At 27.2% G+C, this 14,826-nt stretch overlaps 3 protein-coding genes across 8 annotated transcripts in view; 1 reads left to right on the top strand and 2 right to left on the bottom strand.

Annotated features, from left to right (window-relative positions):
- Positions 1 to 14,826, bottom strand: part of LOC127287005 (ras-related protein Rab-24-like) — a 590,458-nt gene that overhangs the window by 135,912 nt on the left and 439,720 nt on the right. The window contains exon 1 of one of the 5 annotated variants that reach the window (XM_051313693.1): positions 10,048 to 10,054. The exons of the other annotated variants lie outside the window; for them this stretch is intronic. The gene's annotated coding sequence lies outside the window, so the exon portion shown is untranslated. Of the gene's footprint in view, positions 1 to 10,047; positions 10,055 to 14,826 lie in introns of those variants that run through there. 5 annotated transcript variants of the gene reach the window in all.
- Positions 1 to 14,826, top strand: part of LOC127286996 (sodium-coupled monocarboxylate transporter 2) — a 415,172-nt gene that overhangs the window by 38,698 nt on the left and 361,648 nt on the right. The window lies entirely within an intron of this gene.
- LOC127286995 (alpha-2B adrenergic receptor) overlaps positions 1 to 14,826 on the bottom strand; it is a 234,854-nt gene that overhangs the window by 14,062 nt on the left and 205,966 nt on the right. For both annotated transcript variants that reach the window (XM_051313670.1, XM_051313671.1), the window contains exon 3: positions 352 to 726. In XM_051313670.1, the coding sequence (XP_051169627.1) occupies positions 352 to 726 (375 nt within the window). The remainder of the gene's footprint in view (positions 1 to 351; positions 727 to 14,826) is intronic.

Below are 14,826 nucleotides of genomic sequence, written 5' to 3'. Positions count from 1 at the left end.
CCCCCTGCTCTCCAAAAATGGTTTACTTCTAAATTACCGGGCGTAGGCTTAAAATTTAGGTAAAAAGGAATACTTTTAAATGCCGAATGGCACTTTTTGAAAATTCAAAATGTCTGCTCCAATATGGTGGCCAAATTTTTAAAAAGTGATTTGGATTTGCTTGAAACTTGTTACTTAGGAGTTTTTAGGGTCGCTGATATTTTGGACTAATCAAAGTTTAAAACAGAAATAGATAAACAGAAATTTGATTAAATGAAATATCAATTATTTGAATCAAAACATAATTTGATCCAGTTCGATATTAACTTGATATATACCTTGAAGAAAACAGTGATGTGTAATTAAATTTACCTTAAGGGTATCTTTTTCTTCCATGGCAATGCTTCCACCAGGATCAGCCTCGGAAGTGCTTACATCACTGGCAAAGTCACAGGTGACAATTGGGATTTGAACAGGCTGATTTTCAATTGTCGCCACGTTCTCCATGGTTGAACTCGGCATTTTTCTCGTACCAGTTGATTGTGTGCTTTGAGTGAAACTCGTCTGTCGGATATCCGGTGACTCGAGTTGTATCGTAGGTCGTGGACGTGGCTGCTTCCTGATTCCACGTCTCGCCCGAGCTTTTGCAGCAAAATAAATGCGTATGTAGACAAAGACCATAATGCACGAGGGGATGTAGAAACTACCTAGGGCCGAGTACAGCACATATCCTATGTCTTCGGATAACTGAAACAACAAAATAAAAAAGTTTCTTTTAATTTTAATGTACGTTGCTATACGTATATGTGTGATTCTTTACAAACAGGTCACTTTTATTTCCTCACTATAATAACTTCAAAATTACACCCAGAGAAAAGATTTTTTTCATTTGTTTTATTTTTCATTCAAAATAAAATTTTATTTAAAGCAAAAAAAGCTTTCTAGTTTTAATGAAAATTGTGCGTATTAAATCAAAGAAATTCTAACATTGATATAGGATCAAAGAAACATTTATTTGAATTAAATAAAAAATTTCTTTGAAACGAAGAATAATTTTTTGAAATATTTATACTTGAACCAAATAGTTTTTATTTAATTTAAATAAATTGTTTTTCAGTCTCGGGGATCACATTCGTCAAATAACCAAATTTAAGGGCATTTACCTATAAAAGTTTTAGTATCTCATTAATATAATAGAGAACTGAAGTACAAGTACAAAAGCTCTTCTATCGATTTCATATAAAAATGATGTGTGGTCCAATTTCAATTTTTCTTTTTTAATATATAAATTTTATGGCGTACCTGACAGTCATGTTCCATTATGAATGTAAAAAAGTATATGAATCTATAACATTTATAAAAAAAAAAAACATTTTAATTATAAAATGTTTCTTTATTTTGTAAACAATATACGTATTTTTGTTTTTTGTTTTTATTTGAGGATTTATAGCTCTTTTTAAATATTTTTGTATATATTTTTATCACTACGGTTAATGGGATATAAAACAAGGTATTTAGTACATATATGCGATGATAAAAATCTTTTTTCACATTTATTAATAAATCTGCATAAGCGTGTAAAATTGATAATATTTTATCTTTGATTAAAATAACTTTGTCTCGTTATTTTTGAGCTTTATTCGCAAAACAGGAAATTTATATACGATATACAAAAAAAAAATATATATATAGAAAAAGAGAATGCGAAATGTAAAATATGAAATAATTTTGATTGATGATAAATTGTTAATAAATATGGTTTTGATTTTATATATAGAGGCTTTCATTATTTTAATTTTAAAAGGAAACTGCTTATATAAAGAATGAAAAATTGTTTTCATAAATTGTTTAAATTCAATTTTTATGTTTTTTTATAGTGTAAATTTCTTTAGTTTAAAATTAAAATGTATTTTTTATTAATAAATAAATAATTTTTTTTTTAAATCTCAATAAACCATAAAAGCAATTTTCTATTTACGTGTTAGGTGTGATTGCACTTTGTAAAAAAGAAGCTCTTCACTATGACTCTATCTCTTGTCTCTGAGGAAACAGGATTTTTTATTATTCATTGAAATTTCGAAAAGACGAGTAAGTGTTATGTAAAATAATACACAGAAATCTTTGCGAATAGGAAGGAAAAAAGCATGCATATGCATGAGATTTCTTCTCGTCACTCTTCCTCCTTTTATCTAAAGGTCGTTATGTAAAAATTTAACAGGTTCGTAAATTGTCCTCATTGCATTTCTTCACACGATATCTCGGGATCATTTTCATGGATTTCACACTATTCTTAAATCAATAATTATTACTCTCTAAATCTGAATTAGTAAAAATGTTTACTTATTTGTATTAGTGACTCACTTTTTGCTTTAGAATTAGTAAAATTTTACTAATTCAGAAGCAAAAAGTGAGTCACTAATTCAAATTAGTAAACATTTTTACTAATTTAGATTTAGAGAGTAAGAAAAGCAACTATTAAAAATTTTCATAATCACATAAATAAATTATAATTTTGAAATTTTGTAACCTGATTTTTAATTACAATTTTGAAAATTTGGTCTTTAGGCATAAAAAAATAAATTTTCAAATGTTATATTTTGACAGAACTCGTAAATTTATTACATAGAAAAAAAATTACTAAAATTTTATTTTTTTCTAATTCATTTTATTAATATAATTATTTTATATTATTTGTAGAGAGTATATTATAAATTCCCATCTAAAGCCATTTTTTAAAAATTTTTATCTAAAATGCAGTTGAGCTCAAACAATTTCAGTTTATAATTCTAATTATTCGAATGTTAATTATTCAGGTATTCAAATAAATTCAATTATTACTTTTCTTCGTGTGTAAAATTATGAATTCTCTTTTTCACAAAATTATAATTGATTTGCCTAATTGATTTACAAAACAGGTTTTCTATTAGTGCATTTGGTGTATACTAAAATTACTAATTGTAAAAGGAATTTCAAATCAGAATAAAAAATATTGCAAAATTTTATTATTTTTTTTTACAAATTTTTAAAAATAATTTTACCTAAATATTAAAAAATTAAATTTTATTAGCATTAATATTAATTGATATAATTATAAAATAACGAGTATTTATTTTTTGTAACAATTATTTAGTGAGCGATCATAAAGGGAAAATTTTTGATGTCCACTATTTAATAACAATTTATATGTGCACTATATTAAGATAAACAAGAGAGGAATTATTAACAGGGTAAAATGTTATGCGGATGTGGGAAATAATGGCCAATCTTGTATAAAATTGATGAAAATTCATGAAACTATGAATAATAATGATGTGCTAGGGTAAAAGTACTTGAAGTATATTTGGCTCTGAGAGAAAATGCCAGCGAAAAGAAATTCATTAAATGGTTATAGCAACCTGTTGTAATACAACAGCTAACTGGATTATGGTCGTCGGAAATTACGATCGCTTACGACACTCAGGAAATTCAATTTATGGTATATGTATAATGCCACCGAGAATTTACTAGTTTTAATAGTGAATGTTTCGCTTTCAACTTGATACTACCAGTCTTAATAATGTTTCTAATTTTACTATACAGTGTTGCTGTTAATACATATATACACAATAATGGAATTTACAAATTTAACTCTATCCATTTCCTATAAAATAGAAAACTACTGTTTCGCATGAAAACTTGAAATGCTAAATTCAAATCCAGCATATTATTCGAAACTTTAAGTTTTCGTAGCATATATTCGTAATTTTATCGTCCAAACACTTTTAATAAACTATTGTTTCAACTCGAATAGATATATAATCAGGTAAATTAATTTTCTCCTTCTCTCTCTCTCTCTCTCTTCAAGTTATATAAATTGAACAAAAGGTACAATTGAAAATACGATTGCGGGAGAACAGTTGTAGAGTCGATAATTGATAAAGTAATAACTATTTTAGAGGGCAGTAAAACTACTAATGAGTTCAGTGTCAGGTAAAATTATGACTTAAGTTTCTCGAGACTTATCATTAGTTCCTTGGAGAGTTTCGACAGTTATGCTTCATTATCGCTTCCGTTACGAAAACGAATACTCATAAAATTTATGGACTTATGATTTGAATTTGTCTCAACTTTAAAAATTAAATTTTTTCAACTTGTTTTTTTTTTTAATTTTAATATAAATTGTAGGCAATAATAATAATAATAATAATAATTAATAATTTATCATGAAATGAAAATAATTATTATCTATAATTGATTTTGTCTCTCGGTTTTTGATAATAATGAATATTATTAACTTTTGGTAATTAATAAATTGTCAGTTTCATTATTGCAATTTTTCTCCATTCATATATATTGAAATGATATTAAAATATAATTGTTTTCTGAATATCATTGTTGAGTTAATTTGAAAGCTGCTTTAATTAGATTTGACGCTTAGCTCGTGACAGAATTAATTTTCCAATGAACTACTATTTTCAATCATTAGTACATCGATGCATGCTTTAATTAATATAGCAACATGCATATGGAAGTATTTTATTATCAACATTCTATTGGTTTCACAATCAACCACCTCATTATGCACCTGTTTTCTCTAAATTTCAATTGTATCTGACACAATTAATAGTAATCAGCAAATTTGAGAATATTATTAGCTAATATTTGATTATTTGTTTATTATTATAATATAATAATATGAAAAAAAAATTAAATTATCATAATTAAAAAATAAATAACGAATAGAAAAAAAATCTAATTGAGTGAAAATAATTAAAATTATTATCAACGAAATTTTTAGAAATAAAATCTTAACATTGTAAAATTATAAAAAGGTGACATTTTTCTGAGGAATTTAAAAAATTCATATATGTATATACATCTAAAATATGATCTTGAGACTTATGTTCTTTTCGAAAGTTTTTTTTTTTTTTGCTTGACTCAGAATATTAGAGAACGCCTGAACATGTTTTACGTCGTAGTTTAAATTTTTCAACCGCACCATAACCCAATGCAGTAATAAAAAGCTGATGTTTTCTAGAAATAGCCATTTAGTTGTGAGGAAAGTCACTTTTATGAGTTTAACTTTTTACGTACTTTTATATACGCCCCGTGTTTATACATGTATATACATGTGAAATGTTTGAAAAAAAACTTCAAAAAAGAATATTTCATATTATTTCTTTTTCTTATCCTTAAAAAGAAACTATTAAGCAAAGATTTTCTCTTAAGTTATGTATTTATATACATAATGAAAAAAAACCCTATTAAATTGAATTAATGTAAAATGAAATAAATATAACTTTTATCTAAATGTGTGAAAGAAAGTAGTAAATATATATTTTTTTCCTCTTTCTAAAGGAACTATATATATATATATATATTATAAGATGAGTTATTTAAATGCATGTAAAATTTGTTATAAAAACACTCTATGTATAAAAAATTTTACGCTTGAAATCTGTGTCCATTAGAATAAATTCTCGTCGTTTTAGTAGAATTTTAATAAATTTCGTAAAAGGGAAATAAAAATTTATGTTTCGCTTTATATTTTAAAAAGCTCGCTCTTAATCCAATGTACAAAGTGAGCAAATTTTATATATTTAAATAAGCTTTACTTGTTTTCAAAGTGCCGCATGTTTAAATAACTATGATTAAAATGTAGATATATAGATAAGCTCAAAATAACAAAAAAAAAGGAAAATTTATCACTGTTGAAAATTTTAGCCGCACATTGATTCATTATTTAACCCTTTGAAGCATACATTTTTCAATAAACAGTAATTTATCGCTCAAGTGCACTATAGAGGGTTTTAAAGCTCGCCGATTACATATCCAAAGTCAGATTTTTCAAATTTTGGACAAAATTTTTGACTTTTCTGAAATTTTGTGGGAGTTAGATGGGGGCAATTTTATCAGTTTTCTTTGACACCGTCTATTATTTGAATTTTTACTGTTTATACATGTAATAAAAAAAAATTGTCATGTATGTTTTTTGAAAATCTTTGACATTTAATATCTCTAAAACAAAAAAAATCAACATTCTGAAAATTTACCTTCCTGAAGTTGGCGTCGACGCTCAGCGTCGAAAATTATTTTTCATGGGACTAAAAATATGAAATCATTTTTAAAAACGTTTTGGGTCCACATAATACCTTAAAAAGTAATTCTCAAGGTATTATTTGGATGGAAAATACTTTTAAGAAAATAATTTGACATTTTTGGTCCTGTAAAAACAATTTTCGGCGCTAAGCGTCGACGCCAACTTCATGGAGGTGAAAATTTCTATAAACATGGAGAAAAAAGAATTGTCGTGGTTACTAAAAATTAAGTCCACACAACAATTCCGGATTGTCAATATAGAACTAGCAGTTCTATTTGTTTTTGAGATAAAAAAAAATTGTTAAAATGGGATTGTTCGGTAAACAAACAGAATTGTTTGACGAACAAAAAAACTTGTTATGGAACAGTTGAAATAACAAAACTAAATTGTTAAATCGGTAATACAATTTGTTTTATTAACAAAGCTTTGATCCGTCTATTACAATTTGTTCAGTTTCTTTTCGCCTTCTAAAATAATCGATAGCAGATTTCCGTAAGTCATATCACCAGTTTCATTTGCATTAAAATCTGTGGAACATGCAGCTTCTGAATCAAATTCTTTCACCTGAAACCAAAGAATTATTTTGAGTTGAAATTTGTTGTTAAATAATATTTAATGTACATTTTGTATTTTTTAAGGTGAGGTTATGTTCAATAGTAACCTTGTATAACTTACCAATAAACGATGAAATTGTCTCTTCATCCATTCACTACACTTGCAATAGATTTCTCACTTTAACCGGATTCATTATTTAACAGCTTTTTGTCATTTTTTAAAAAAAAACTAATAATAAACGCAAAAATGATACATGTACCAGAAGCAAACGACGCGACGATCTGCACGCCAATTTGCGAGAATTCAAGATGACCACGTGACATGGAACAATAAACTTGTCAGCTGAACAAATCAGGTATTGTTGTTAAAACAACATACATTTGTACTGGTAACAATCCGAATTGTAATATTAACATTTCGAATTGTATGTAGGTATGGATTTTGGTAAAAATAGTAAATTTATGTTTATGTAATTTTAGAAAATCAAATTTTTTCATTAGACAAAATAGTCATTAAAAGAATTTTTATTTTACAGAAATAATAATTTTTTAATTTCCGGAAAAAATTATTCTGACACATCTTTATTCGGACAAATATAATTTTCACAGAAAAAAACTGAACTCAGAATGATGCGTGTAGGCGGCTCATTTTGATGTGCAACAAAAATGAACCAGGTTGGTGGCGCCACTGTCCATGTCGTTTAGCATTGGCTCATTTTGATTTGCATCAAAAATGAGACAAGGTTTTTTCTGTGTTTGTAAAATGAAAATTTAGCGTTAGAAGAATTCTGGCAAATGTAAATTCGAACAAATGAAAATTCGGCTAGAAAAGAATATGTTTTTTCCGAGGGTTTTTTCTGTAAAAAGTAAAATTTTTTTAATGACTATTTTGTCTAATGAAAATTTGATCAAATAATAATAATTCTTTAAAATTCAAATTTGATGAAACAAAAAATAAAAATTCTGTAAAATGAAAATTCGTTTAAATAACAATTCTGTAATATGTGATAAAAATTAGAGGGTTAAATAATAATTCGAAAAAATAATAATAATTCGGGTAAAGATAAATTCTGGGTAATGAAATTTTAATAAATGAAAATTATAACACAATAAAATTTTAAAGCTTTTTCATGCATCTATTTTTTTTTATTTTTTAATTTAAAGATGGAATTCAATTTCTTGATCATATTCTCAAAGTACAATTAGTTATTGATGTATATTCTATAAATATTGATTGGTCTTCATTGGCAGATGATAAATAGCGTAGATGTTGAGTCAACCAGATATCTACTTTTATTGCAGAGGACCTAATTTTTAACAATAACGCTACTAGCACTGGCGATAAATCCAAGTGAATATAAAAAAGAAGATAAAGTGCATCGAATTGCTGTCTCACGTGGGTGGCAATCGATTTCAATGCACCCTCTACTTCGTAGGTTTCCACTCTTGGATGATTAATGGCTTTCAGTCTCGTACCGGGCCGAGAGTTTTGTTATGCAGTCGTTTCCCTCGCACTGAAGAGCGAAACAAAATATCTTCGAGTTTCCTGACATTATAGATAGGGGGGGAACAAGTGTATATAAATGCGGAAAGATGCGATGGAATTGGGTCAAGGATTTAGGATATATATATATATATAAAAGAGGGTAAAACTTTGACGACTTCCGACCTTCCCAAAAAGAGGGTTCATTTTCTCAGATCAAACCATATATACAGTTTTGTCCCTTTATGAAAAAAATGTCAATAATTATTTGAAATTGCTTTCAAAACGAATTTTTTCTCTTTTTTTAAAAATCTCCCTAAATAAATATATATACATGATATTTAGAGATCGATTTTTGGATATTGAGAAAAAAATCTCACACATAATTATCTCATATATATTATGTATGTATATCAGAAGTTTGTGGTAACATGTTAAATTCAATCTTGAAAAATGTATCTGATAAAATAAATGAGAATTCTCTGGTGTTTAATAAATGTTTGTCTTGTATTTTCAAGAAAACGTAATTTTAAAAAATAGTAAAATAAATTAAAAAATTGTAGTTTTTAAAAATGAAGTGATTAAAAAAAAAAATTATTCCATTTTTTTTCGTTGTTGATTAAATGAATTTGATTAAATCATTGACGTAACGGACAATATTTGGTTGGAGGAAATTCATCACCTATTAGTAAAGTTTGTGCAGTTTAAAAACAAAAAACTAGAGTACCTGTTGTCTGAAAGCCCATGTCACGTATTTGCGGTCAACCACGTGGTCATGATTCGCGAAGCATCTCCAATTAAATTCAACGGACCCGAAAAAGCGTCCGTCCAAATACACGACCTGACCCAATTAAATTTAACGCCATATATATATATATATAAACCTTATTTTGCGCGATTTTCTCTTGATTTTCTCGTCCCGCGTTGTTTTAGTTTCTTTCTCCAACGATTCGCCAAAATATTGTAAATTCACATTTTTCATATATATAGGGGAGACTGAGGCAAATCGGCCAGGTTCTCAAAATTGGTTAAACTTTAAAATATGTCAATTATAAATTTGAAAAGACTATATTTAGAATAACTCAGTTCTTCAGTTTGACATTTTTTAATTGTGTTTATGCAATTTTATAAACAAAAGTTTGTTTTTTCGCTTCCGCTAGAAATTTTTACGGATCTGTTCATAAGCAATTTGTGAGGAAATCGTGTAATATTTATTAAAATTGTTTTTTAGGTTTAAAAGGTGCATGCCTCAGTTAAATTTATCGGTATATTATTTAATGATTTTATACTAAGCATTTTTTTAATACAGGTCTTAATTGTCAAAATAGGCCTGTGGTGCAAACCGGCCTATGTCTGTTTCCCTTGCAACAGAAATTCACGAAGATTACCTATCGGCTAGAAATAAGATGTTTCTTTAATTGAAATTTAATCATATCTTATTATTTTCCTTATTGGGAAGATTGTTTATTGATTTTTTATATTTAGTGACTTTTTTCTTACAATTAATTCTCTAAACAAACAAACAAAAAATAAACTGGCCGGTTTACCTCAGGAGTGGGGCAAGCCGGCCAGTTTGCAAATTTTTTTTAAAATTGATGCAGCAGCGAAACAATACATTTTAAAGTACGTGTGTCTCTAGGAAAAAGTTGCGCAATTAGATGACCTTTCCAACAAGCTATTATAAAAGGTTTTTCATTAGTTTCTTTAGTTACTAGAGCCTTACAACTGTTAACATGGCCGGTTTACCCCAGTCTCCCCTATATATATATATATATATATATATATATATATATATATATATATATATATATATATATATATATAGCTATACGGAGCAACCCAACTGTTTTTATCTTCTCATTTCTCATTTTGGAATATATCTGAATCTATTTGATATTAAAAATTTCACTGAAATGTGGTTCATTTTCTTAACATTTATGTTTTAATAATTTTTCTTCTTTTTTTCCCTCTGTTTTTCTTCATTTCTATTTTTTCTCAAACATTCGTCTATCTAGAAATAAATGATAATTCAGATACAAATGGGCTACACTTTTTCAAATGTTCCAGTTTAAAAATTAAAACTTATTGGATGGGCTTGAAATTTTGGTAAAATTGTTGCCCTATATATGAGAGCAAAATATCCCTAAAATATTTACTTAATTAAAAAAAAATATTATAGGCAGAAACTTTAATTGAGGTTAAAGTTTTGTTCCTTTAAGTAACTCTGTCATTTATGGTTATTTTTTGGCCAAAGAATATAAAATCAGTGTTTCTAGCTTTTTAATTTATGATTGATTCGCTTTGCAAATAATACATATAAAGTGTTTTATATCACGTATAATTAAATTTTGCTAACGAGCTGACATATTATATATATTAACTAAATTGCAGTGCGCAAAAATTGACAGGTATGTGTAAAATTTAATTGTGTAATTTATAACTTTTAAATAGACGTAAATCTGTACAATTTAACTCTTGAGCGATTATTGCATTCATGAATAATAATCTTGACGTTTATTAATTTTGCCATTTATAGCTTCGATTAACAATTTAACGAGTTTTCCAATTTTATTAGCGTCAATATGTTCTGAGTTTCATTGCATTAAACAAAAATTGGGCGAAAAGAAGTGTTTTACTTCTTTTTTTCCATTATTATTATTATTTATTTTTTTTGACTTTATTACTATTGATGGTTTTGATTATTATTTTTTCGTGTGCGTTTTATTATTAGATATTTAATTAGAGTTATTTATATTTTAGAGTTACATACCTGTTCTCAATTTAATAATATGAAACTTTTTAAATACCCATGAAAAATTGGATACAAATTTAATTTTTATTCTAAAAGTTTTAAAGTGCTTTTGTCGGTCTAAGAAGTTTTTAGAAATTGAGAGAGAAAGAGGCAAGAAGTATTATAGATTATGTTTAATGGACAAAAGTTTATTTACAAAAGCAAATTAGCATTTTATCGTTTAACTGTTTAAAATTAGGTCACAGGAACACCTGTGGAAAAATTGCATTAGTTAACTTTGAAAACAGAATCAATTATTATAAGTTTTCAAGGCTTCGCAATCTAGTAGAAAACTCGTTTTTGGACTTATCCTTCTAATCCGAAATAGATGACAGAATTAAAAAAATCAAAATGTCGGACCCAATATGCCGTCCAAAATTTAAAAAAATTGACCAGATTTGCTTGAAAATCGTCCCTTGTGGGTTTTTGGAGTCGTAAAATTCAAATTTAATGTCAGAATTAAAAAATCTAAAAAATTGAATCAATTAAAAAATTTCCCACTATATTGAATCGCCATATTGAAACAGATATTTTGAATTTTTTAATTCTGACATCAAATTCAGATTCAAATCTCAAAAATCTTACACGAAGAAAAATAGCATTGTTGTGCAAACAATTTTTGGATTGTTATCAGTAGATTTGTTGATATTACAATTCGAAATGTTAATATTACAATTCGGATTGTTGACAATACAAATGTATGTTGTTTTAACAACAATACGAATTTTTTGTTGTCAGTTTTGTTCAGTTTGCAATGCCGTACAGTTACAGAAGTAAACTCTCTGTCGATTGCTGATGGAACAATCCGGATTTGTTCAGCTAGTTTTTTTTTAAAAATGACAAAGTGAAAAATCTATTGCAAGTGTAGTGAATGAATGAAGAGACAATTTCATCGTTTATCGGTAAGTTATACTCGGTTACTATTGAACATAACCTCACCTTAAAAAATACAAAATGTATATTAAATATTATTTAACAACGAATTTGAACTCAAAATAATTTTTTGGTTTCAAGTCAAAGAATTTGATTCAGGAGCTGCATGTTGGTTCTATATTGACAATCCAGAATTGTTGTGTGGATTTAATTTTTAGTAACCACAACAATTATTTTTTCTCCGTGCAATTAATTATGGTACATAATATACCTACAATAAATAATTTAAAAATAATTATTTTTAAATTAATATAGAAATGTGAACAAAAAATAAAAAATTATAATGATAAACTCATTTTAAGTAGATCATGACAAAACTTGGATTTTCGTAACTTGAAAATGTTTTAGAGAATGCAAACTTCATACAAGTATATACTCCACATACTGACGAGATGACTTAAAAATTATTCTTTTTTTAGATTCAGAAATAGTGCAAAACATTATTTAAAACCTCCGTATATAATATAAATTCTGATGTTCTTACTCTTGATGCAATTGGATAAAAAATTTTCGTTATTTCAATTAGAAAAAGTTGTTAATAACATTGGATAGTTTTGATTAATTCATTCTTTTTAGTTATTTCTGGCAAGAAAAATTCCATGTTGATACAGTTTAAAAAGTTTGAGGTAATCAATGCTAATGTCAAATTTCTTGAGCTAAATATAAGAACAATATTTTTTTTGAAACAATTCAATTTTCTCATCCATACAAATATTATATGTATAGAATATTGCCTTTTTTTGTTCAACAAAAATATTGTGGAAAATTTTTTTAACGATATATATTGGACTCAAGTACACTTAAATATTTCTCTCGGTTTCTTCTTTAAGGAATGTCAGGTCTTAACATTACTCAAATAATGCTCTACGGTGGAAACACGACGAAACAAAGCAGCTTAAGGTCATTTTAAACAATATGAATAATATAACTACAAGAATTATTTCCCCGTGCGCCATTTATACATCTTATACAAAGATGCAAATTTTACCCAACTGACTTGGAAAATAAATGCGATTTCACGGTTCAAAGTAATTATGATTCTTTATTTAAAATATCATTGTCTCAAGAAATATTCTTGATGTATATATATTTTAAAAGAGAAAAATGGAATATTACATTTTCTTTCTACATAAATTACTCATAGACAATGAGAGAAAATCACTTAATAACCCTAGGGCTTATTATTATAATATGAAATTATTGATATATTTTCAAATGAGTATAATTTACTTTGATCGAGTTGATGAATATTTAAGACTTTTGCCATTGTGAGAAAAGGATTGTAAAGTTCTTTATCGTGTGCTATAGAATAAAGAGAGAATCATTACACAGTGACACAGAAAGTAAGATGAGTGAGTCAGCAGTGGGTCCAAATGAGTTTGAACACGAAAGTGAATAAAACTGAAAGAAACTAACATTAGTGAGGTTGAGTTGTTATACAGAAAGCTGAAAAGAAGAAACCAGAAAGAAAAGAAGAGAATGATTAAGCTGGAGCATGAATAAGCGAAAAGGTAAAGAAAACACACGCGCGGAGAACGAATGAGAGAATGAGAGAATTGTTGAGAACTCATAGTGCTAGATGTTTTATCTAAAATTATGTTACTTTTTTTTCCATTTCACTCACCCATTTCATTACTTATTTCACACTAAAGCACCAGTGACATTAAAATGTGTTTAAAGTCACCAGCTTCTTTCATGAATCGTATTCATTCAGTTATATTAAATTAATAATTTATATCCCACGTGAAAAAGTTCCCGGGAGACTCCCGGGAATGTCCCGGGAGTTGATTCCCGGGAATTTCTCAGAAAAAATTCCCGCAAACTTGTTAACCCTTACGTGAAGCATTGTAGGTGTCTCTGAAACAAAAAACTTTTGTTTAAGGCGTAAAAAATTTTTGTAAGTATTTAAAAAGTTTCATTTAACACTAGGAAGTACCCAGAAGCATATTTAAAGTTTAGGTTATGAAATTTCAAATTCAGACAATTTTGTTGGTATTTTTGTATGTTATGTTTAATACTTCGAGAATGTTTTATAGTTAAAAAAAATTAATCAAAATGTTTTATTCTGTAATTTAGTAAATGTCTGTACATAAAAGTTTAATAAAAATTAAAAATCAACGATATTTTTGAAGATATTTTAGTTGTTTTTCAAGAATTAAAAATATAAATATAAATTGATAAATAAATAATCAGAAGAAAAAATTTTAATTATGATAAAAACTTTTTGTTTGAAATTACATGGAATAAATAATTAACTGATTTTTATTTAATTTGACGGAGACAGTTGATAAAAATCAATTGACCTAGGAGCAAATATTTGAAGGTTAATTGTAGATATTTGATTTTGACTGAGTTTAGGTAATATGATAATTGCTTCTCGTAAACGATTGAGCTGTTTAACATAAACTTCCCTGAAAAAGTTTATGAAAACGACCTGAACACTAGGAAAGTATTTTGAAACTTCCTAGTGATCATTTATCACGTTTTAAGGTTAACTTGTTCCAGAAGTTGACGAAAAATTACCCTGAGTAATCATAGGTACCTGGAAATCTCTTGTAGCGATCGTCTTTCATATTTTAGGGTTTTCTTCCTCGAAGAAGTTATCGAAATTTAACTAACTTTTAGAGAAGTACCTGGAGAGATCCTAGTAATCGACTATTGATTTTTTTTCAGTTTAATACATTGGAAAATGTCGATTAATTACCTGGATCTCAGACTGAAACCTTGAATAGGTTCCTATAAGTAATTAACATGCAAAATATGATTAACCTAAACTTTAAATATGCTTCTGGGTACTTCCTAGTGTTAAATGAAACTTTTTAAATACTTACAAAAATTTTTTACGCCTTAAACAAAAGTTTTTTGTTTCAGAGACACCTACAATGCTTCACGTAAGGGTTAACAAGTTTGCGGGAATTTTTTCTGAGAAATTCCCGGGAATCAACTCCCGGGAGTCTCCCGGGAACTTTTTCACGTGGGATCGCTGCTAAAAAAAGAGAGGATAGAA

This window comes from Leptopilina boulardi, unplaced genomic scaffold (genome assembly GCF_019393585.1).
Source record: "Leptopilina boulardi isolate dan_hultmark-lab unplaced genomic scaffold, ZJU_Lbou_2.1 LbouV2_367, whole genome shotgun sequence".
NCBI lineage: Eukaryota > Metazoa > Arthropoda > Insecta > Hymenoptera > Figitidae > Leptopilina > Leptopilina boulardi.
This window is presented reverse-complemented; position numbering and strand designations above follow the sequence as displayed.